The sequence below is a fragment of the Microtus ochrogaster genome, unplaced genomic scaffold, assembly GCF_000317375.1.
Source record: "Microtus ochrogaster isolate Prairie Vole_2 unplaced genomic scaffold, MicOch1.0 UNK11, whole genome shotgun sequence".
NCBI classification, from domain to species: domain Eukaryota; kingdom Metazoa; phylum Chordata; class Mammalia; order Rodentia; family Cricetidae; genus Microtus; species Microtus ochrogaster.
This window is the reverse complement of record NW_004949109.1, coordinates 6,434,668-6,460,422: the sequence shown is the minus strand read 5'-3', so window position 1 is coordinate 6,460,422 and position 25,755 is coordinate 6,434,668. Positions and strand designations below refer to the sequence as shown.

The following is a 25,755-nucleotide window of genomic DNA, read 5'->3' as shown; positions in this document are numbered from 1 at the left end:
AAAACAAAAATCTATAAATAAATATTTATAAATAAATAAATAATTTCCTATTCCTATATCACATAAAACATAGGCATAAATGAAAGCAACCAGATGCATGCAGAGATACGTAAGACTTGAGCCCAGTTGTTTACTTACTCTTTCGTGACAGCTTTAGCATTCACTTAAAGGCATTTGGAAAAGGTTATCTGTTCTAGTCAGTGAGCAAGGGAAAGCTGGAAAAGTAAAATATGAAATGAGAAAAGTAGAGAGAAAAAAACTTTGTTTTTTTTCCTATTGCCTTTAATGAGTGAGTGGGCACAGAGCAGAATGTCATTTCCTGGGGAATGCCTCATTTGAGATGACTAGTACCCCAAAGGGGCTGGTAATCCCAGTCGGTCCCGCTGCTAAGAGTAGATGATCTATCTTTAATGGTGCAAAGGACTGGTGAAACAAGAGCTTTGCGTCACTCAGTGTGTTTTATTACATAAATCCACGTGAGACTGTGCTCCCTGGGATGGCAATGTTAAAGTTCAATGAAGCTTTGGGCAATCAGGAAGGTTTCAATATTGACAGCATACAATGTGGCGATCATTCTTTTAGGCTTCTGTGATAACTGATGCTATCTGGGCAAGAATTTTCTTAAAGATACCTTCTTGGTTTCTCTTTAACTAACGAGTCCACTAACTAGAGGCTTGGTATTGCTGAAGATACAGTTTCTGGAATTCTAAGGAAGAAGATAATATCTAAGGGACATGTTAAGCAACATAAGGCTTGCTTCTTGCCCTGGGGCACTTAAAACATCCATTTTTTATGTTTGCCAAATAGCTGTATGAAAAGTAAAATCACAAGATTTACACAACAGCAGAAAAAAAGTTAACCAGCGGTGTGTGATTCATTCTGAAGTGAGGGTGCTGTGGAAGTCTGGAGAAGTAGGGCCAGCACAAGCTGGACGGACAGAAGAGGCTTTCTGTGTGGGTGCAGTTTGACCTGGCCTAGATAAAGTGAACACAGCAAAGAAAAAGCGACCATCCTGCCATGCATATGGGAGGTGAGAAAACCTAACCTAGGAAAGGATGGGGTGCCTGAGGGGCGACACTAACTCAGCTGGTTGGAAACAGAGAAGCACTGAATCCCCAGAGACTAGCAAGACTATGAGCCTTCAGTCAGACTGCAGAAGACCCTTGAGGGCAAAGGGAGGGATGTGTGCTCTAACCTACGGTAGGCAGACAGCCCTTCTTCACATTTGAGAGGAGCAGAAATGTATCACGTAAGAAATATCCAAATTCCCTTTCTCTTGAAAGTGCTTCCCCCATGAAGTGATCTCCAAGGGAGTGAAGTTTGTGTGCACTATCTCCGTGCTTAGGTCAGATGTTCTGGATACACCCAGAATGCCAGTGGGTATTATCACACTGCACTTATCATTATATGTCAGTGTGCGGTACTGTGCTATCCTGTACTTATGGAAACACTGGAACGTGGCCCAAACATATACAGAATTGTAACATTATCTAAGTTATTCATAATGGAATGACTGACTACAAACCTCTACCCACGTGGGTTAGAGAAAACTGCTATTTTTATGCTATTAAAACAGAATGGCATGGTAAGTATACAGAACCTAAAGAACAGTTTTCATTGTTTCTGATGCAGTGAATGTAAAGACTTGAATCAGGTGTGGATGGAGAAAATATCGAAAGGTGTATCGACATTAGACTTTGAAACTGGAAAGAATGATGAGTTTTCACTTAAGTAGTTAGATTTCTTAAATTTGTGTTTATAATCAACTATGGCGTACGTGACAATCTAGGTTATTAATCTATGACCTCAGAGTCTACTCCATATCTAATATAATGTATATTAGAAAATAGAGATCATGTGTAGTGTGGGTGGAAAAATCAAAAGCCAAATCAACCAAAGTTGTATCTTTGCTGTTTCACTGGCGTTCCATCCATGAATCAGTTCATTACTGCAGCACAGTGATTTAGTTCACGGCAACAAGATGAAGCACAGAGCATCACGAAAGATAGTGGAGAGTTTACTTTGGGCAGCGTGGAAAAGGGAGGAATGACAGACTGAAGTTGGATTATGGAAAGGGCTCAGGGCATGGCCAGTGAGTTCCAATTTGGTAAATACTTGGCATTGCGGAACTAAAAAAGGTTACTGATCAACAGATTAATGTGACTATATTTTAGAGTCCATATATTACCAGTACACAGAATGGCTTCTCAGGTTGATGGGAGAGCACTCAGGAGCCCTCAGGCTGATCCAGGAGAGAAATCATGAGAGCCTGAGTATATGGAGAGCAGGATGGATGAGGATGCAGAGGAAGAAGCTGTGGTAATTGGCAGGTAAACTGATGGGGAGACATGATGACCAAGGAAAGAGTAAGGATGAGTTTGAGGTACTTTATACTTGGTTAAACTTGAGTGACTAAAGGTCCTGTTAACAGAAATCGTATTGGGGTGGGGGGTGAGGCTGGGGTGGGACTGAGCTGCCCAGAGAATGTGTAAAGGAAGAAAAGCTCTCCAAGTCCCCAGAATTCACCTCATTAGTAGCATCACGGTGCACATCTGATGGACTGGGCGACCTCATTGTATACGTGAGCCTCACATTAGCAAGTCTTTCAAATGTCACTTAGGCATTGGAGCTGTGACTGTCCTGCAAAGGTCTACCTGAGCCGGTTCTTGTCCCCAGTCTCCCTGCATGGCTCCCTGAGGTCCTACCCTCTGTTTCCCAATTGCACAGTACCTCAGACCCAGAGCCCCCATGCTTGGTGCTCGCTGTGCAGGGAAGAACATGGGCTTTCTCTATTTTCCAGTTTTACCTAAGAGGTTTCCATTTAAATGCCATCTTCTCCTTGGGTATAGAACAAAATAGTTATTTCTTCTTGGCATTCTTATTATAATCTGTAATGAGTTTTGACACAGGAAGTCTTTTTGTAGGCCAGGATGGCCTAGAATCCACTATCCTCCTGCCTTAGTTAGCTTCCAGAGTCCTGAGACCGCAAGTACTAAATGCCCAGATCTATAATTATCTTTTTTGTTTTGTTTTTTTCAAGACAAGATTTCTCTGTGTAGTCCTGGCTGTCCTAGAACTTGCTTTGTAGATCAGGCTGGCCTCGAACTCAGATATCCACTGCCTCTGCCTCCTGAGTGCAGGGATTAAAGGCGGGAGTCATCACTGCCCAGCATATTGCTATTTTAATAAAAAGTAAGTCCATCATTTCTATGCCTAAATGTCCTATACTCACATGAGAATCTGGCACTCAGTGGGCTTTCAATAAATACATGTAGAATGATAGAGCCACATAGCAACAGAATGCACGAAAAGAAGGTAAAATGCAAAGGTGTAAAAAAAGGTGCTCCTGGTCAGAAAATGATTACAGATACATAATAAAGACAGATTAAGACAAAAATAAACCTCTGAATGAGTCACAGCGTTTGTAGTGATACAAATTTAAGGTTAATTTTGTTGTATTATATTTCTACTCTTATTTAAGGTATTATTTTTATACAGCTCATTAAAAATATAACGTATAGTTAAAAATTACAGATAAATATTTATAATAGTCAAACTTGGAGTCATGTTAGTTAGGTTTTCTATATATACAAAGATATATTTCAGTTAGATAATCTCCAACACGTCAAAGACCTACAAAATATGGCATATAAAATGTTTTAAGAACTTAGATGTTTCTTAACAGTGAGACATGTCTGCTTCTGGCAGCACCAATTACTTCAGAGAGGTTAAATGACATTGAAGAAACCTGTTATGAAATTTGCCTTCAATGTGACAAGGCTAGCCATGTGAGCAAGAAACTGTTCTTGCCTGGACTGCTTGATGGTATGCTGTATAAACTGGACATGCAGGGCCCATAGAAAAATGACTGTTGAACTTGCCAAAATGAGACAATCCTACAGGTTTCCTGATTCATGAAAGAGTCTGTCAGACATTCTGCAGGACAAAGTCTGCCAGAGACTATGGGCCTATAGGCTGAAGATGGATGCCCCAACATTACAGAAGAACTTTGGATGACTCTGTTAATTCTAGAGTGTTTGAAGTTGCTTACAACGCATTTCTTGTTTACTTAGGTAATATTATATCCTTCTGGGGTCTTTGATGGGGCTGAAGACTAGACAGCTATAATTATAGTTTTCTTTAGTTATGATAAAAGATGAATTAGATATAAAACTTTAGACTCACAAAGATAGGATAGATGATAAAGTATTTTCTTAATTTGTCACATGTAAATGTACTAAATATTGTAACTGTAATTCTTGTTTGATATCTGTTTTGTTATATGTAATTTTACTATGTTAAAGTTAAAACTTTTCTTTTTTATTTAGATAGACAAGGGGAGATGATGTGAGAGTCTCCTCTGTATGTTGTAAATATGTTTATTACCAATGGTTAATAAAGAAGCTGCTTTGGCCTGTGACAGGGCAGAATATAGCTAGGCTGGAAGAGATATATAGGGAGAGTAGGTAGAGTCAGGGAGATGCCATGTAGTTGCCAAAGGAGAAAGGCCAACCACTGAGGAAACAAGACATGTAGAAAATGAGGTAACACCATGGCCTTGTGGCAATACACACAAATTAAGAGAAATTGGTTAATTCAAGATGTAGCTAGAAATATGCCTGAGTCATTGGCCAAGCAGTGTTGTAATTAGTATTTCTTTGTTATTATTTGGGTCAGGGTGGCCAGGAAACAAACAAGCAGTCTCTACTTACAAATCACTTCTAAAGAAATAGAAGTTCTTCCAGAAAAGAAATGATTTAAAATAAGCAGTCACTGAGCAATGGTGTTCACTGGAGTGCTGAAATGCTCATGGTTACATTTAGGGTCTAAGATGTCCCTGCAGGCTCCCTAATTTGAAGACTAGTCTCCAGCTCGTGGTGCTGTGATGAGAACGTGGTACCTTGGGATATGAGACCTAGCTAGTAAAAATGGATCATTGGGGGTGGGTATGCTGAAGAATGGGGTGCTGAAGGTAACATCTGAGTCTAGTTTCAGCCTGAGCTCTCTGCCTCCCGTTTGTAGCCACTGAGTGAACTCTACTACAAGCTACTGCTGCCATGACCCAAGCCACCTCTGCCACCATGCCTTCCCCACCATAAGGGGATGCACTTCTAATGGAGCCAGCATACATCCTCCTTCCTTTGGTTCTCCTGTCAGGTAAAAGTTTCAAAGTTAATCAATACACTTTTCATAAATATTATATGTAACAGAACACAAAATGGAGAAGCCAACAGAAAAGTGTTGTAGTAGGAGCAGCGAAGCTGCGTCCCCGGCACCCGGCCGCCCGCATGGCTAGCTTATGCCCCGAAATAATTACACGGAAACTGTATTCTTTTAAATACTGCCTGGCCCATTAGTTCCAGCCTCTTACTGACTAGCTCTTACATATTGACCTAACCCATTTCTAATATCCCTGTAACACTACGAGGTGTCTTACCAGGGAAGATCTTAACTTGCGTCTGTGTCCAGTAGGAGAATCATGGCGACTCCTGACTCGGCTTCTTTCTCCCAGCATTCTGTTCAGTCTACTCCACCTACCTAATTTTCTGTCCTCTTAAAGGGCCAAGGCAGTCTCTTTATTTAACCAATGAAATCAACACAAAACATCAGACTCCCACATCAGAAAAGACCAAAGGGATACCAGGAACATCAGACTTCTGGCACTGGATGTGAGGTCCAAGACTGATGCCTGGGAGAAGACCAATGACTTTGCAATGACTTTGAAGATGCCATTTTTGCTATGGGTAAGGACAGAAAATCAATTTCAGGAACTAAAGAACAGGTAAAAAGGCAAGAAGACAGGGACCAAAGTGAGCTCTCGCAAGCATGTGCATGCCAAACAGGAAGCAGAGGGCCTAGCCCATGAACAGGGGAACCAGGGATGTGGAAAAAGGGCAAGACAAGGAGATCTGAGATCCAACCCCCAAAAGAGCTCAAAAATGCCCCTCACCCCAGTCACCACGTAGCCTTGTTCTGTGGGAAAACCTGACCAACGAAGGGGGCAGGAGATATGATGTGGTAGAAAGTTGTTTCTCTGTAAGCCCTCTAATGAAGTTCTGAAAACAAGGACCACATCTATAAATGAATGTTTTCTTTGAAGAAATCAAGGTAAAGCCTCACTGAGGCTTAATTAAGTTAGCTTGGATTTTCTCCCACTCTGATGAAAGCTCTGCTGAGGCCAGAAACGAGGAGTGCTTATATTTATCACTGACACTTTGTTAACTTGTCCATTCTTATTAATCACAGCTTAAAAGTAAGCAGCCGAGATACTCTTAGGAAGCCGATATTCCCAGCTGACCTATCTGCAAAAAATGGTGAAGCCTGATACTCTCCTGCTGCAGAATGTCTCCACAGACAAATGTGTTTGTGAAGCTGTGCACACATGAGGGTGTATGTGTGTGTTTCTGAGACCAAAAGAAGCAAGAGGCTTTTGTGTAGCAACCAGAAAGTTCATCATATTTCATCTTCTGAAACGTGGAGAATCAAGAGCCAAAGCCTCCCATGATATGTTTATATTTTCCACAGGAGGAAAATCTTATCTGAAATATGAAGACTCGGCTTAAAAGCTTGGTATGAAGGTAGGTGGAAGTTGCACCTTTAGCTGGTGAGGTTTCTAAGGTGCTGGGCCATGTGCAAACACAGACCCTGCAGTGTGACCACCCGACCCCCGGGCACAGTGTTTGTGCAGACACACCCAACAGTGTGACTACCCGACCCCTGGGCACAGTGTTTGTGCAGACACAGACCCTGAAGTGTGAATATCTGACCCCTGGCACAGTGTTAGAATTCTTTACCTAAGGTTCACAGAAAAAAATCCTACCGGGTCAGCCCCATTAGCACCATTTTTCTTTCTGCTTTATAAACGTCAGCATTTTTGTTTGATTAGCGTGGCAGAGCTTTGCTTACTTTCTGATTCTGAATTTTTAATATGCATGCTACTGGCTCCTTTAGCAATATAAATATGTGTGCCTGAGAATTTATAATTTAGAGGCTAAGTAAACTTAACAATCAATAATTTCTAGTGATCCTATTAGGCTCTTTAAAAAATGGATCCCTTTTGTAGGGCCCTTTGTTCTTGTCAAAGTTCTAGTCCTTTTGTCTTTCAGTCAAGGTGTGCTTGACTTACTCTGGATTGCTCTCATCTCCAGCTGGGAGGTGACCAGTTCTTCTGCTTCCCCGTTCATCACCACACCCCTCTCACATGACTTAAAGCAGAATGCCCAACGTTTTCACCTGGGCTGTTTTCACTCTTTTACAACCACATATTCTCATTAAGATTTCTTAACTTGGAACTATTCAGAAATTTATTTTCCAACCTCAAAACATAGGAACTCTTAAGTACCTTGATATAAATACTGGATAATAAAACTTCATTCTTCATTATCATTGTTATTATTACATGTAGTTTGGAGACAGAATGCAGGGCCTTGCTAGGCAAATGCTCAGCCCCTGAGCTCCATTCCCAGCCCCCTGTAAAGAATGTAGTCTATGTATTATGCACTGGAATTTGCTGAGACTTAAAACTTGAGTTAATAGGTAATCAGTGACTATGCGTATTCAAATAATATAGATTTGTTATCATTCGCTGAGCTCTCTCATGTCTTCTTAGATATAGTGATATAAGTTCACTAATTTTGTGGTTCAAATTTCCCCTCTTGTTACTAAATTTCTGCCTCTTTATGAAGCCATTTTCTAAAAATGATATGTTAAAGCATCCCTCTGGCTGGAGAAATGTTAAACATCTAAGTTTTACATTATTACTGATTTAAAGTGAATGTGGTTAGATAAAGCTTTATCTGTTATTATCACTGATATATTCTACTGTGGTCCTTTCTGGCTTTACATCTTAAGGTCTACATTGGCTGATATTATATCAGCAAAGGAGCTTTACTTGGGAGGAGCTGTCTGGAGTCCTTGCTTCATTTCCTTCCTTTGGAATTCTCTGTGCAGCTTTCTTTCAGGTGTATGTCCTCTAATGATTCCACTCTGTGATCTCTTCTTTAAGTGATAAAGTTACCTTTATGACTGTTTTTATAATCTTATTTTTATCATCGTCTCTCTTTGCTTCTTTCTTATTTTTGGCTTAACATTTCTTTATAGTTACTTTGTATTTTCCCTCTATTGAATGCTTTCAATAATCCACAGCCCCAACTTACCCCAGCTAACTTCCTAACTGTTTGCTAATTTTACTTCTTTTGTAAACTGGGGGGAAAGGCTTATTTAAAAAGAACCAATTTCCTGCTCCTGTGTTTACTGTTGTCTTTGCATTCTCCATGTTGCCTGTGCGTTCACATACTTAGGGGCAAAGCTGGAACTCAAAGTGATGCGCCTTTCTCTCCAAAGTCCCTTTTCTAGATCATAACAATCCGCTATTCACAGAGTAGAAGGCATTCTGGATGTATGAGGCGGGGCACAAGGGCTAAGAGGCGACAGTGGATGGAAGGACAAGCGAAGAGGAGGCTGCCTTGAAAAGAAGCGTCATGATAGAGACACGAGCTGGCTTGGACAGGATTTCTATGTAACTCGTGATGTATGAGTATCTTAGATATAAATGAGACAAAACACAGTTAATTAAAAGTTGTATGTAAGTCAGTGGTTGGACCAAAAGGCAAGGTAGCTGAACCCTTCAGGACGTACAAATGGATGGAAATAGAAAACACTATCCTGAGTGAGGTAAGCCAGACCCAAAAAGAGGAACATGGGATGTACTCACTCATATTTGGTTTCTAGCCATAATTAAAGGACAGTGAGTTATAATTTGCAATCCTAGAGAAGCTAAATAAGAAGGTGAATCCAAAGACAAACATATAGGCATCCCCCTGAATATTCAGGCAATGAAAGGAGACAGAGACAGAGACCCAAATTGGAGCACCGGACAGAAATCTCAAGGTCCAAATCAGGAGCAGAAGGAGGGGGAGCACGAGCAAGGAACTCAGGACCGCGAGGGGTGCACCCATACACTGAGACAATGGGGATGTTCTTTCGGGAATTCACCAAGGCCAGCTGGCCTGAGTCTGAAAAAGCATGGGATAAAACCGGACTTGCTGAACATAGCGCACAATGAGGACTACAGAGAACTCAAGAACAAGGGCAATGAGTTTTTGATCCTACTGCACGTGCTGGCTTTGGGGGGGCCTGGGCGGTTTGGATGCTCAACTTACTAAACCTGGATGGAGGTGGGCGGTCCTTGGACTTCCCACAGGTCAGTGAACCCTGATGGCTCTTCAAGCTGATGAGGGAGAGGGACTTAATTGGGGGAGGGGGAGGGAAATGGGAGGCGGTGGCGGAGAGGAGGCAGAAATCCTCAATAAATAAATAAATTAAAAAAAAAAGAAATTGAAAGAAGGAAAGAGATTGTGGACAATAAAAAATGAGAGAGACGCAAGTAGGAAGTAAAAATAAAACCAAAGGAAGGAAATAAAAGGACAGTTTCTCAGTTAACAACAGCAAAAGATCACATGTGTATTTTTTAAAATGTAACTGTATGTTTTTAAGTGGGCAAAACAGGGAAAGGGATAAAATTTCGCATGAGTTATTTAAGTACCAGGGGAGGCACAGCTTCTACTCTGTTAGGCACATCAGCGTTATCCAGTTTCTTCTAGTTACAAACGAAGGTTTACAAACTAAGACCCAGCAATAACACACAGGGACTGAACAGAGAGCAGCAGGTACCAGTGTGGCTGTCCCACAGTTCCCTGTCCATTTCCAGTGACAGAGACCAGCTCACTCTGCTAGCTATCTTCTTAGAGAGCAGTCCCATAAAGAGCACTCCTCCTCCACCTGTCCCACTCAGGATAGCCTGACTCTCCAGGATGCCTGCCTGCTCTGGAGAAGGGCAATCCCCAACATACAGGTATGGTTTCTCCCTTCAAAGTAAGGTCAACAGCCCTATCAAAACAGAACAGAACAAAAGTTCACCTAAAAAAGTCTCTTCCTCCCTAGACAGTAGCTTCAGGGAAGAGAGAAAATGTTTCCTATAGTGTTAGTAACTTTATTCCTCTTGGTCTTCCTCATTTCCCTAAAACAGAATTTCAATACTGTCCCAGAACAAAATAGTGAAAGAAAAACTGAGCAAACCCATGAATACCTAGGAATGTCCTGTGTAACTCTTGTTTTATATATTTAAGAAGATCTATGCTGTGCCCATCAACATGAATAAACTCTTACACGGAAACCATAGCTCAAGAAATAAAGGCCAATGGAGATAAAGCAAAGGCCACCTAGTACATCCCTGTGGCCAAGGTTTCACACCGTCAGTATTACTGACATTTTAGGCCACATAATTATTTGTTATAGAGCCTGTTTGTGTGCTATAGATGTTTAGCAACATCTCTGCATGGACACACAGATGGACAGATGGAAAGAGACACACACATATACAGTGCCACCAAACGTACCTGGGAGCAAAAGTCTCACTTGGTGGTTGTCAGGTGACATATTTTTATCTCACAGAAATGAGTTATTTATGTGATTTGCATAAATACCTGAGTTTTTATGTATTATTATATATGTATTTGAGTTAATATGTATTTTTATGAAGAAATTTCTTTGCTATGCCAAAAGCAACGCAGAAAAACCCATGACAAGCAAAATTGTATTCCAAAACTTCTTATCACTATTATAAAATAAACAATAGAAATATCAAAAATACATCTGCAGTCACCAAAAATAAAAACACAAACAAATAAGGTCTATCTCAATGGTAGAGCCCTTGCTAACATGCACAGAGCTTTGGGTTCAACTCTCAGCAAAATAAAAAAATATTATGTGTCTGTCTGTATATATGTGTGCATATAAATATACATGCATGTGTGGGTAGATAAATAAAGCACACGTACATACAGTGATCAGGATTTATGAATTTTTCCTTGTTTTTTTTTATAACTTCAGATAATCCCAGCAGAGTATGAGGCTGAAGCCATCTAGAAATTTAACTCTAGTTATCTACTTGGGAAAACATTTTATCTATCATCCTATATATTAAGAGACAGTATCGCCATATACTAAACTTCAGTAGCTTTTTCAAAAAACAAGAATACACCAGGTGGTGGTGGCGTATACCTTTAATCCCAGCACTCAGAGGCAGAGGCAGGCGGATCTCTGAGTTTGAGACCAACCTGGTCTACAGAGTGAGTTCCAGAACAGGCAGGGCTACACTGAGAAAGCCTGTCTTGAAGAAAAAAAAAAAACCAGAATGAAACAAAAATCCCAAACAAACAAAAAACTAAGAATAGTAGCAGGCCTACTGCACTAACAATAATACTAACATGTTAAATCCACTATGGATCTGTGACTGTTAACTGACATCTTTCTATTGCTTCCAAAGAAAGAATGGAAAAAACTGAAGTCAGGAATAGTCAGTTATAACAGTGTTAGTGCTAGAGACTGCAAGGTCCCTATAACCTTGGTATTAATTTGGTGATATGAGTAATGAAAGGGAAATAAAGTTAAAATGTATTGGGGGGCTTACAACTATTTATTGATTAAATTTGCATTTGTGCTCACTTGCTGGAAACGACTTCAAATTTAAGTACTCAAACACTGTTCTTTTTTATGTGTACATAATAGTTTCATTGAAAAATGTATAGCTGCATTTTATTTTATATTCCATTTTAGATGCAGATAGTTGGACTGAATAAATTTAAAGTGTAATTGAATGACCAAAGGATAAAAACACCCTTTGCTGGCTCCAAATCGTTCAATCTGTCATTACAGAAAAAAAAAAATGAATTCACATACACACAGAAAAAAACAGGTTAATGGAACAGAAATTTATCTTCCTGCTTCCTGCTGCCCTCTCTCTTCTAGTCCTCTTGCCAGAGACATCTGCAGTGCAGCTCCCCAGAAAGTGGCACAGTTAATAGGCTAACAGGAGTTACCATTCTACTCAATCTATGCCTGGAGAGATCATGTTGTTGTTAATATACACTTTCCCGCCACTAAAGGGAAAAGGTCAGACAACTCACTAAGATGAGGAGGAGCAAGCTAGGTTGGTTTCTGAAACTATTTCCCAAGTATTGTTCCTTGCCTCCGAGATTCACAGTGCGACAAAAGTGTTCTTCGGCAGTTCCAATAATAAACTGACCATACATTCTGAAACTCTGCCAGATGACCTCATCACTATGTCATCAATCGTTTCAACATACTTTGGCCAACATACCAGTTGTTATATAACATCACAATGTACATAAATCTAACTTAGTAGTCTATGCTAATAAGTAGTAATAAAACAGAAAAAAAAAGATGGCAACATTGGGGTACTTGAAGAAAAGCCAAAAACTTTTCCTCAACTCTTCCACACATCTGTATAAACCCTTAAATAGAAAGAAATCTAGACATTTATTCTTGTTCTTTTATGAAGTTAGTTAAAAAAATTAATGAACAAAAAATTAAAGAGAAAGTACTGCAATAAAGTTGGAATATTCTAAGTGAAAAAAATCCTGTGAAACCATTTACAGTCTCTCAGAATTATAAACATCTTCAGGAAATAGTCTACAACATAATTTTTAAGCAATGCTTTCTTATTACTGCTGAGACTTAAACAGTGAACATTTATTTCACATTAAAACACACTGACTAGAGAAGGTCCCGCCTTCTCAGAGCAGAGCTTTTCAGTTTAAAGCGGCATGTCAGTGCTTAGACTTTTTCTTCACACAGATCTGTGGGCTTCACCTTTCCGCTAGCACGGCTCATTTTCTACAATATGTAACTGACAGAAAACTGTGTGGAAATTGTATTATTATTTAATTTTGGGAGCATGACCAATCTGACTTCATAGACAAACGCTGCCCATACTGAACTAGACAGAGACCAGCAGGCTGAGGCTGTGCTCCATGCTCCTCATAACACGCACCTCGAGACACTCGGATTTCACAGAAGAGCGAGAACCAGCTTGAATCCTAACTCCGAGACAGGAGTCCCAGTTTCAAATCTTTAAATGAACAAAACTCCTAACTCTGGGAACTTTAGGGCCTGCTTTGAGAAAAATCCCCTCTGTAGCCGCGGGCTTCAGCTTGACAAACCTGCTGAACTGTGCAGACGTGGGAAGAAGGCCGCAGGAGACATTCCACAGCTGCTCACAGCAGCGCCTCTCCCGGGGCACAGCTGAAGGCTCTATCAAGCTCAATCACTCTGTACAGCGACTGGGGAATCCCAGGCAGAGGCAAAGAAACCTCATAGCAGCTTAAATTTCTCCCAGCACTACGGCAAGAAGTAACACTACTTAAAGAATAACCAATTATTTGGCTTTGGGCCAAAAAAATATATGTATGTGGGGGAGGAGAGAGGATGAGGAAGAACATCTGTAGTGAGGGAAACATAAGATGTCTCACTCATATTTCTAAAGTCTCAAGCTACTAACAGGAGATCTTCCTTGAGCCTTTGCTATAGATACAATTGAATATTTGATCTTAGTTCTCAGTCAAGTTTTTCCTTTGGTGTTGGGGAAAGAACAGAGCAGTTGAAGGAACCAGAGCTCAGCAGTTAACGCAGCAACTGTAACACAATACATTGACTGTGAAGTCTTAAAGGGCAGAAACGGGGATGACAGTAAACCATGTTTAAAGGCTCCATGCTTTGCTTTTACAACAGCACACATTCTCAGTCCTGTTGCAAGTCCTTTTTAAAGTCTGAAGTAACTGTATCAATGATACAGAGACTAAAATCAAACAGCCAAAGATGTTCTCTACCTGAGGGTAAGTGATGCTGTAGCAGCCACCACTTCTTGGGATAAACCAGGAAGTGAGGCTCTAGACACACAACTCGAGCTCACAGGTCACTGTTCCCACCAAATATACTTTTGTGCTCAGCATCTTCCCGCAGAAACGTATGATATAATTCATAGATCATGTGTACTTTTTATAGTAGCTATGATTATTACTATTATTTGGACAGAACATCACAGAAGCATTTACAAGAATTCATTAGGTACCCAATGAAAAAATAATGATGTTATATTTATTGTAGACTTGGACAAGGGAAGCACTGGGCTGAATTACTTCAGTTGATTCTCCCAGTAATAGTATGCCCATTTTATAGATGAAGAAATCGTCATAATATCATTGAACTAATAAATAATACAGTCAGAATTTAAAAGTTTTTACTCTAAGTCTTACACTTTACTGACTGTGATGAAAATGATATTTGGACATTAATTTGGAACAGGTTAAGCATTTTAAAAATCAATTTTTGGAATTGATATTATGGTACTACATTGCTTAGTCAGAGAAATATAGCCCCTGTATCTACATTGTTTAAGATCTCCCTTTCTGCTCTACTGGTTGTGAATAGGCAGGAAAAGAGCAAATCAACCTGGGTGTTAGTCACACAATTCTCAGCGCTGTTACAGGCCAAGAATCCTAAATTTCAGATTACTATTTTCCTGTCTTAGAAATCACACAGTCAAGGATCCAAGAGGTAATTAATTCTGCTGTGTAACACTACTCCAGTGTAGCAACTCTAGCAGGCCCGAGTTTTTAAAGTAAGAAAACCTTTTGATTTCCTGTTTGATAAAACACCAATTAGAAAAAAATGTTTCTCAAGCCTCAAAGACCTTTGTTTACAGTTCAACAACATTCCTCCAAGACAACGCAATGTCCTCCAGCAGAGAGGACTGGAGAGCAGAAGCTGGCGACATATGGAGTGTGCACAGAACTTCTGCTAAATGGAAATTCCAAGATGTAAAAAAAAAATGATGTGTGAGTTGGTGGAAAAAACTGTAAGGCAAGTCAATTTTTAATTAAAAAATTATGTAGCATAAACAATGCTAATGAGCCAAAAGTCCCAAGAGATGAGGATTGTATCTGCTTCATTTTAAGTCCCTCTCACTTTTCATAAGTGTATACTTGTACTTGAAATGCCTCAAGCAGACACCTCTTCATAAAACAGAGTTTTGAAGGCTTTCTTTGTCTTTGTTCTTAATCGCTCACCATTCTCCTACTCAAGTTGTCAGTTTGATGACAAATTACACACACACACACACACACACACACACACACGCATGCAGAGGCATAAACACAAATACAGATCAGAAGAGCCATGATCTCTGTCAGTGCATCACCACAATACAGATACCTGGAAGCTCCTCATAAATTTCGTCATCTATTGGTTGGCTCCTTGATGGGCTGCTGACTGGGGCAGGATGATCGACGTCATCATATAATTCTCCTCTTTCATCATCATCCTCTGGAATCACCTCGGATCCCATGTCTTCAAAGCACATTTTGTGAAGCAAAATTTAAAAGAACGCAAAAGAAATTTAGGATTGTGCTTCTGAAATGAACACAACCCCATAAGTGAATACCCACAAGCTACCATGATACTTCCAAATGAAAACATGCTTAAATGGGCTTGGAAGAGCATGAGTCTTCAAGTTTCCAACTGTGTTCAAGGGAAACTGCTTTAATAAACAAACCCAAGTGAATGGACCATGTTATCCAAGAGACTGTGTCAGTATTCTCTTGATCGTTCTCACAGACGTCAGTAAGAATTTATATGTGAAAACCCAACTCAACCCATTCCTAAAGCAATATTTAAGGAACATGAAAACATGTTCAACTGATGCTCTTACCTTGTAATACAAATTTCAGCTGCTGGACCCACTCCTCAGCATCCTTGGGAGAAGCTGCTGTAAACTAATGAAAAAAATTCAAACAATAAGAACCGAAATCGTAGCAGCAATGCAAAGGTGTGCTGCATTCTTATCATTTCTTAAGAACATTAGCAATTCTTTTCATGTCTAGGTATACTATTCTTGCAAGGATGCTTCTTATAATGTACAGTTAATTTTGACAAATTTATGTAATTGAAGCAGAGGATGATGGATTTGAAACTCTGATCAGCAGCTGGCAGCTGCACAGGGAAAAATGCTGCTTCTCTTCATCAATGTCAAAGGCTGAACTGATGAACAAAATTTGCCCTTGACAATTAAAAGACATCCATGAATTTCTTTACACTGCTAGCTACAGTTTTCTTAAAAATGTTCTTGTCAGATTCCAACACACTACCTGACAACTTAATTAACTGGCTTTCAACTGCAATCTCAGATATTTAAAACTTATTAAACATACATTCCATATTGATGCCTCGCTGATGGCTCTTGAATTGTAGAGCTGATAATACATCTTTATCTTCATTTTCTCCCACACCCCTAAGCAATACAATATGTATTAATACTCTAATATTTTTCCTTTGATGATTTTATTCTCTCTGCTATGTAATTCTTTTAGGAAATCACACAGTTCTATTAAAGTAGATATAAAATGTTACATGTGATGTAATTGATAAATTACAGATTCATTTGATCTTTTTTAAGGATAAATCACTTGAACTGATCAGAAATTTTCAAATGTATTTCCTCCTTTTATGAATGTGGAATGTACAAAACACTATTTTTATTGTTAATATGGCAGGGAACTGTTTTAATAAAATGTTAATGTCTCCATAAATGAAATCAGAACATCTTATCAAGTTAATTTTAAGACAACATAAAAATTCCAACCTGATAGATACGTTTATCAGGAGCACAGATTTCAAAACAGCAATCTTTCTTTCCATCCTTTCTGAGGGTGTTATTCATTCTGACATCGTAGCCTTCTATTGCAAATTCACCTTTCTGCTGTTTGTCTACAGACGATAAAAGCAAAGTTAGAGTTTTCTTATAAGTGCCCGATTATCTCTTATTGAAATTTTCTTGGTCAAGTCTTGAGAGAAATTTCAGTCAGCCACTTTAGCTATTCTAAACTGTGAAGGTGTTAGAGAACCAGAGGAAGAAGGCAGGGAAATACACAGGGAAAAATCTAGGCATTAGAACTTAAAATGTGCTAGAAATGTTAGTTTCAGGGAGCCAACGGCAGAACTGCTCTACCTGAAGCTTGCTGGGCCTTCCTATTTACTGTCCTGCTCTCCCCCAGCAGCACCACCAAGGTGGAATGGCCCTTTGGAGAAATGTTTCTTTTCTTTTTTAATCTTAAAAGGAAAAAAAAGGAAGCAAAGCATGAAGTAAGAGCCAAGTATGTCTGGAGAGGCGTGAGAAGGCAAGCCAATCAGGTTTCTAACGCGTTCCTCAGCCAGCCAGGGACAGGGAACGGGGGAAGCAGGCCTGAATCTACTGCAGTACAGTCAAAAGGAAAGATAGCTTCAGTTTGGTTAGGTATTACTTTAAAGATAAACAAACTAGAGCAGAAACTAAAGGTTTACTACTTCAAAACTAAGCGCATTTGCTCTCTCTATTGGGCTGTGCCATGTTGACAGGAAAGCTACACAGCAATAGGTTTATCTTCCACATTAACACACAGCATCAAAATCAGAAACAGGAACAAACTGCTGCTTTCCTTGAGCTCAGGGCTAAGAACATAAATGCTTTCATAATCAAGGTAAACAGAAAATACCTACCTTCTTTTCTTAAATGCGCTCATTTAGCACCTAAAGTAAAGCCCTGGAGATCATATGTTGCCCATATGTCAAATGGGAAAAAATATGAGTTAGGAATGACCTAAGTCTGAACAATCTATTTATTCATAAATTATTTATCTAGGTGGCTAAAAAATTCCAGTTAAAATTTTTGAACTTTATTTGGTTGAAGAATTCTATACCCAACTATAAGTTTTACAAGACTATACTTTGAAAATTCTAGGCCAGGTGTGTGCCTGTACATCATCAAGGGACCTAAGGCAAGAAGATCCTGAGTTTGAGGCCAGCTTAGACTACAGTGGGAGATCCTGCATCAAAGCAAAGACCAGAGAAGAAAGGGTACCACATCATTGTCCAATGTATGCTCTTTTAGGCAGCACAGTGATTCTGTGATCATATATGTTAAAGATGCTTTTTGATGAATTAAACCAAGTTAACAGAGTTGGGGACATAGTTCAGCAGTAAAGCATCACCTACTATGCACAAGATATCCTCAGTACTGACAAAACCCCAAAAGTTCAGGGTTTCATGAGTCTAGATTATATAGTCAGACCTTTCTTGAGGCCGTTAGCATATTTACATACCAACTGGATTTCTATGAGAAAAATGTAACATACAGCATGTGTAAACATGACTCATCTACGGAATTCCTTCATCCACAGAACACTTTATACATCTGGGGTTCCCCAGACATAATTCGTGAAATAACTAACTGGAAAAGTACTGAAGGAAGAGTGGAAAAACAGTAAGTGGTTAAACACATTTGATTCTTCGACCATTCTTAAAGAAAACTAAACCATTCACTCAACAAATTTATACTGAGCACTTTCAACATGCTGGTAGTTAAGACAAAAGTTATTAATAGCACACTTTATCAGATCTTTTAACTGAAATAAACATACATACATTACAAATGTAGGTATTCCACAAATACCAGTCAATGACCCACTTATAATGCAAGAGGAATTTAACTTCCACTACAATAAACATGAAAGTAATAGTAGGCAAAATACTTAAGTGGCCCAGTGAAATTTTGAAAGATTTTCCTTCAGCTCTCCCAGAGAAACAAGACTGCTGTACATCTCTAATGTAAGGACGCTCCTTCCTTCTCCCCTCTATGTTCCAGCTTTGCTCCCCACACTATCCTACCCACAGTGTTGAACTTCTGCTCTTCCCTCTCCTGCAATGTCCACTTCAGTCCACGGACAGACTGCTCTGCTGTCACACATGTTACTGAGTAATTTATCAACAACAGAAATTTACGTCTCAATGTTCTGGTGGATTAGAAGTCCAAGCCCAAGGTGCCAGCAGGTTAAACATCTGGTGGGGTCTTCCCTCTGCTGCAAGTGGACATTCTGCTGCAGCATCCTCTGGAGGGGAGAGAAACTGTGGCCTTGTAAGGCAGAGGGTTTCAGAGCTCACTTTAAAATTTTTATTGGGTCATTCATGAGGGTAGAGCCGTCATGGTCCAATCACTTCTAAATGCCCTACTTTCTAACACTACCTTTTTGGAAGTGGCTCCAAAATACAAATTTTGGGTAGACACATAATCAAAATTATGGCTTTTATCCAATGAACTTCCATTCATTCTTTGTGGCCCAATAAAATGTCCGTATCACATGGAAGTTTTCCCAAAGGCCCCTAGCAGTTAGTTTTCACTCCTTTGTGATCTAAAGGTATTTAATTTAAATTACCTATTTTACCTCCTTGAATTTATGTCTATCTGCCTAGCCACGCCTCTGATTTCACAACAGCTCAAGCAGTGAGCATCTCTAAGTATCTTTGGATTCCCACTGTTTATTATACCAAGTATCTAGCAAATGTTTACCAAATAAAGTGTGAGTAAATGAGAAAATGAATGAATGAATGAATGAATGCCTCGATGGGAATCTGAATCTCTAGGGCGTAGACTGCTTGATAAATGAGGCTTACAACGGTCACAGGGAAAGGAAGGAGATGGGAGAATGGATGGTATTTCACAAAGTGATAAAACACGCACTATATATATTCGTTACTTAAGGACCTGAATGGCTATGAATAATAAATATAGAGATATTTATGGATATAGAGGTAAGTGCATTACAAACCCTGGAGGATGGCTGTACTCTTTCTAAGCCATTACTACTTTGATAGGTCAATATGGTTTTTGGCACACACAATAAGGTAGAAAATGTGAGCTATGTATGTGTCAAACAGTAACGAAGTATGGCTTAAGCTAGTGAGTGGTATCAACCCCGCCTCATGCCTCTATGAACCATTTATCTCAATCCTACCTGCTTAGAGGTTTACAGTTTTCATACATCTAAATAACTCTTTCCAAAGTTCACACACACCATAAAGCTGTACAACTTAGCTACCTGATTACACAAAAGAAAATTAAAATGTTATTTGATAATGTTTTCCCAGAAAAAGATGAAGTGGCAGGAAACCAGGATCATGCCAAACAAGCAATTAAGAAATGTTAAAAGGCACATTTTTTTCCAGAGTCCCTGAAGAGAAGACCAGGATTCCAGGAAAAAAAGAACTGCTGCAAACAGACCTGGGACACCTGGGAAGACACAGCCCTGGTGGTGCAGCACAGGCTGGGGCTTTAGGCACCAACAAGGGAAGGGATGTGACAATCCTAGCTTCTGAAATACAAGGGGCTGAGGGAACTAACGGGTCACAAAGCACTTAAAATGCAAAATGTTAAGAATGATAGCACCGTAAGGTCTAGCAATAAGAACAGGAGTGGAAATTTACTATCTCAAAGGTTCTAGCTGATTTCTTTATGTGACATTGGCCTTTGGAGTTTTAGAAAACTTCAAACACTCCTTTGAGTTTTAGGAAATTTTGCTGGTTTCAACTAACACTGACATTAGTAATCACTGTCCCTCAGTACATAGAAATGAGGAGCCTAACTGAACCAAAGCCATGTGTATTTGAAACTTCTTTCTTTTTTTGTGAGAAATGATAAGATTTTTATCTAAACTCATAATAGTACAGAAAACATTTCTATAATGGTATTTCACATTCGATCTGCAATGGTCAAAACTGAACTTGATGAGTTTCCTGACACCATCAGCAGCAGACGGAGGAAGTGCACGCTCTGTAAACTGTGACTACTTCACGGGAGCCATCATTACATAGAACATGTTAATTAGAGAATCCAGACAGGTCACTGAACTGTAAGGTCATTAATACCACCAGCCAAAAGGTGAGATCAACTTCTGGTATTATGTAAAACTTCAAATTTATTTGAAATACAATAATTGCATCTAGATATTGCTTTAATAAACATTACTTATTTCTTTCCTCCTAATTTAGATTTTCACTGTTTATGGCTTTCTATAAAATGCATACAAATTGCATATGTGTGTGTACATTGTTCATAAAAATTTCATTACTGCATATTTATTATATAAAACAATGGTTTCATAACATTTTAGTCAAACCTACCACCTAGGCTATTGTTTATCTCTATAAAAAAAATAGCTTGTACTTTAGAATATACACCTTTTGATCTGCTTTCCCTTGGGAAAAAGTAAAACTAGAAATATATATATATATATATATATAAAATTTCATTATTTTGAAGCTTCACTTATTCAAATAAGAAAGCTAAAATTATGTGAACTATTACTAAAATTAGGCATTAGTTAGCAAATAAAGTTTATTAACTAATGCTAGCGAAGTATGAAGTTGTAGAGTATGAAAGTTAACACAGGGTGTACAGTGGTTACAAGCCTGAACCATAAAGAAATTCCAGGCCTGCCTTCTACCACTCTGAGAATGGACATCACACAAACTTAGCCTCTCGGTCCTTTGTTTTCCTAACATTAAAATAAATGGGATAACCGCACAAGTCTGGACCCATGGATATGCTCACAGCAGATGGGTGCTACAGGGCTCTGCTTCCTGAGGAGTCATATGCAGTTAATGGTGGGTGGGAGAAGGAGGGACATTTCCTCCAGTGGTATAGCCACTTACAGCAAGGTGCCCTTGCTGCTGCTACTCTAATGAAACTTACAGGGAAGGGAAAGAAAGAGAAGGGAAAGGAGGGGAGGGGAGGGAAGGAGAGGGGAGGGGAGAGGAAGGAGGGGGAGGAAATGATAGTAGAAGTGGGCAGTGAGGAAGGGAAGGGAGGAAGGAGGGGAGGGAGGCTTAGCAGTAGAGGGTGCAGGAAGTGAAGGCAAATGTGATCAGAATGCATCAGGCACAGGAATAAAATGGCACAGTGAAACCTGTTAAATGTAGGAATGGAGGAGGCTCTGAGTAAAATCCTAAATGAATGTGAATGTGAACTGTTGACATGGACACAGCCATGCCAAGGACTGAGACCTTAGACCCAAGGGAAATTGACAAAACTTTACCCAAGCCACATGGGCTGTGGCAATTATGTACAATTGATATTGTTAATAAAAAACATTATCAGTAAACAAGTAGGCTAGTAATGAGCCTACTTCATAGAAGGGCTGTGTGTTAAATGAGTTACACTAGTTGACTTGCTTATGTAGGTAGATAAACTACTTATACAGTATCTGGAATATAGCAAACTCAATACACGCCTGCTTTTGCTGTTGGCATCTGTAAAGTCAGGCTAGGAAGTACTATGTCATTAAATTTTATATAAACAATTTTCCTGCCTTCAAAAATTTTTATCTCATATCATCACGAATCTCATTTTTCTCCAGTTCTACAGAAACGTCTCAGTGTTTTCTCCACTGTTGTCTTCTGTTCAGACTGCAGGAAAACGGTCAGAAACGCGTGCAAAGGAAACTGATGTGAGTAAAAGCCAGCACCACCTTTATCACTGCCGTAATAATAGAACACTGTCTTGCTGAGAGCACACCACCGCTTCTGCCACTCAAACCCCAGGAAGCTGTGATCTGCAAAAAGCAGAATGAGCAGGTTAGACACTGTGCATGACTTACATAACGCCATTCCCTTACCACACGAGGGAAAGTTAGCTAGTACAGTTGCTGGGCTTCCTGTCACCACTGTCATTAATCTGTATGTTCCATCCCAAAGGACAGGCAGCAGCAGCAATGGATAAAGTCCAGCAGAGATGGGGAACATCACACTTAGGACTGTTTCAGCTGTCTGCCGCCAGACTTTCCCTACAGAGACAGTCTCAAAAAGGCACCTGATGACACACTCTTGATATAGCTGATCTGTGGGTCTGATTATCTCAAATTTGTCAGGAAAGGGAAAGGAGAGGGTGGCTTGGTTAATTTCTACTACCTCTTTCAGCTTAAAAAGACAAAAAAAAAAGTACAAGTGGAATATAATTAGAAGGTCTGCACAAAAGCTACAGCAAGCTGTACGGTCATAAGTTCTTCTGCTTTCATTCCTCATATCATAACACCGCCCCCAGATTTCATTTTTTTTTTTTTTTTTGGTTCTGAAAGGAGACCACCTGGCCAAACCACAGCTACCAAGGCCAATGGAGAGGGAATGGTGAAATGAGAAACAGACAGCAGCAGGTGAGATGCCAGGCTGTTCTGAACCACAGCAGGCCAGTGTGTGCCAGTCAGCCGTAGGGGGCCCACATGAGCTAGTGGTGAGAAACTCCAACCTTGAGAACACAGTCGTGAGCTGAAGCTTTCCCAGAAGATGCAGGACACTGCACTTGAATCACTTACAAATACCTCAGGTTGCACTGAAAACCAGACCTAATACTTTGCTAGTGTAAAAAACAAAACAAACAAAAACAAAAACAAAAAAAAAACTATAAAACTGAAAGTGGGGTTTCATGTCTGGATAAGGTCACCCACATTTTCTAACATCCTTTAACTGCCTAAAGAGAACACTCTTCTGCAGTACGTCACAAATACATTTTATCTTAGAATAGAAAACAAACAAACAACAACAACAACAACAAAAGGCTTTAGTGTTTTTATTAGCCCTTATTAGCCCTACAGCTCACCTTTTCTGCGTTTTTCCAGGTAGCCAGCCTTTAGGACAAAAGGAAGGTCCTGGGCTGCAATTGGAGGAAACTGGTTTCCTGTAGGGAGTGAGAGAAAGGAAAACAGTGGGTAGGCAATTCACTCTGGAAGAGCTCTGTTCACCTCATCTCATTGCGGTCAGGGTACCTTTAATCACTGCAATTACTCAAATCAGATCTGGCAACCTTACTTCAAATCCATCCCATAGACTCCCTTCCCTCCTCTTGTAAATCTTGAATTAAGGAAATAAATTCATGTTCGTAAATACAAATGCAGTAAATGCTGTAGCTGAGCTACCTCAAAAGAGTGATACTTTCCATCTATATTCAATAATCAGAACTATAACAAATAAACACAACAATCCCAGTAGAGAGGTGAGGGATTTCAAATAAATCGCAGATGCGCCTTCACATTTCTTTTGGATTAGCTCTTCAAGAGTGTAAATGTGTATCAACTCTTACCTGTATATTCTTATTCCACCAACTAAAACAAAGTGATTTCCCCCAAAACCAAACACAGTGTTCCTGAGTCCACATCAAATTCTCTCCCCCCACCCCGACCTGAATTCATAGCAACCCTAAAGCAAGAGGTGTGAGTCTGCTTATGCTGTAGGTTTTTATAAGGCAAAGAATCTAAGACTAGATCACTGGATAGAAGTAGCATAAACAGTGAATTTCCACAAAAAAAAAAACAACAACAACAACAAAAAAAATCAGAGATCAAGTTTTAAGTTAAAGTCAGTTAGAAACTCATGGTAATATGTGACAGATAGATGTGACAGACAAAGAGATGATAAAAAAATACATATTTTTAAAAATTATATAGAAATTATATCTAAGGGGACAATGAGTTGGACCAAGCATTAAGTTAATCAAGGTATTGTGGAATGCCTGGGTCTCACTGAGTAGTAGTACCACAATCTGTGGACTTCCAGGGGGCAAATATTATCTTAACACAAAACAAATGTTCTCTGGGACCACTGAGATGGCTCAGCAGGTAAAGTGTTTGCTGCCAAGCCTGATGAACTGAGTTTCATTCCCAGGAGACACCAAGTAGAAGGAAAGAACCAACTCTTGTGGGTTGTCCCTGACCCACATTGGGTGTGTGGACACATGCACACATATAAAATAAATGTAATAAAGTTAAACGGTCTCAATTTTCAGGAGGAAACAAGTTATTCTGAGGTGAAATTCTTTTTAATTTTTTTATGTGCATGAGTATTCTGCCTCCAGGCATGTCTATGCACCATATCTGCATAATAACTCTGAAGGACAGAAGACAGTGTGGGATCACAAATTATTTAAGCCACCATGCGGGTCTTGGGAACCAAACCTTGATTTTCTGCAAGCACAGCAAATGCACTTAACTGCTGAGCATTCATTCCAACCCTCGATTCACACTTTACTGACCAGAAACAAGTAGAGAGTAGATGGAAGGAAGGGAGAAGAAACAGTAAGGGGAGAAACAAATTTGTGAGGGTGACTATATCACTTCACCGCTGTGGAATAATCCTTCTGTATACCGAGCCACAAACCTAGTCCTACACTAAGTACTAGAAGGAAAACTCCAACCCAAGGAAGTTGGCTACATCAACAAAAAACACAGACAATTGATGATCTCATGGCAGTAAATTCCAAGGAAGGGGAAAACATACAAAATAACATCACCAACAACAAAAACTAAATTAACTGGAGATACAAATGACTGGTCATTAATATCCCTTAATATAAATGGACTCAACTCACCTACAAAAAGACACAGGCTAACAGATTAGATACAAAAACAGGATCCATCCTTCTGCTACATACAAGAAACACACCTCAACCTCAAAGACAGACACTGCCTCAGACTAAAGGGTTGGGAAAAATTTTTTCAATCAAATGGACCTAAGAAATAAACTGATGTAGCTATTCTAATATCTAACAAAATAGACATCAAACTAAAATCAATCAAAAGAGACAAAGAAGGGCATTTCATATTAGTCACAAAAAAAATCCATCAAGAAGAAATCTCAATACTGAACATCTATACCCTGAATACAAGGGCACCCTCATATGTCAAAGAAATACTTCTAAAGCTTAAATCACACATTAAACCCAAACACTAATAGTGGGAGACTTCAGCACTCCACTCTCACCACTGAACAGGTCTGTGAGACAAAAAATTAACAGAGAAATAAGGGAACTGATGTTATGACTCAAATGGACTTAACAGACATCTATAGAACATTCCATCTAAACATAAAAGGATATACCTTCTTCTTAGCACCTCATGAAATGTTGTCAAAAATTGGCCACAAACTAGGTAACAAAACAAACCTCAACAGATAACAAAAAGCCGGGTGGTGGTGGCGCACGCCTTTAATCCCAGCACTCGGGAGGCAGAGGCAGGCGGATCTCTGTGAGTTCAAGGCCAGCCT

At 39.5% G+C, this 25,755-nt stretch overlaps 1 protein-coding gene across 1 annotated transcript in view; it reads right to left on the bottom strand.

The window, feature by feature from the left end:
* The window catches only part of Skap2 (src kinase associated phosphoprotein 2), a 158,087-nt gene that overhangs the window by 39,449 nt on the left and 92,883 nt on the right, over positions 1-25,755 (bottom strand). Inside the window, exons 5-9 of the mRNA XM_005366607.2 lie at positions 23,318-23,395; positions 22,194-22,277; positions 16,499-16,623; positions 15,569-15,632; positions 15,073-15,207 (exon numbers count right to left, since the gene is read on the bottom strand). Of these exons, the coding sequence (XP_005366664.1) occupies positions 15,073-15,207; positions 15,569-15,632; positions 16,499-16,623; positions 22,194-22,277; positions 23,318-23,395 (486 nt within the window). The remainder of the gene's footprint in view (positions 1-15,072; positions 15,208-15,568; positions 15,633-16,498; positions 16,624-22,193; positions 22,278-23,317; positions 23,396-25,755) is intronic.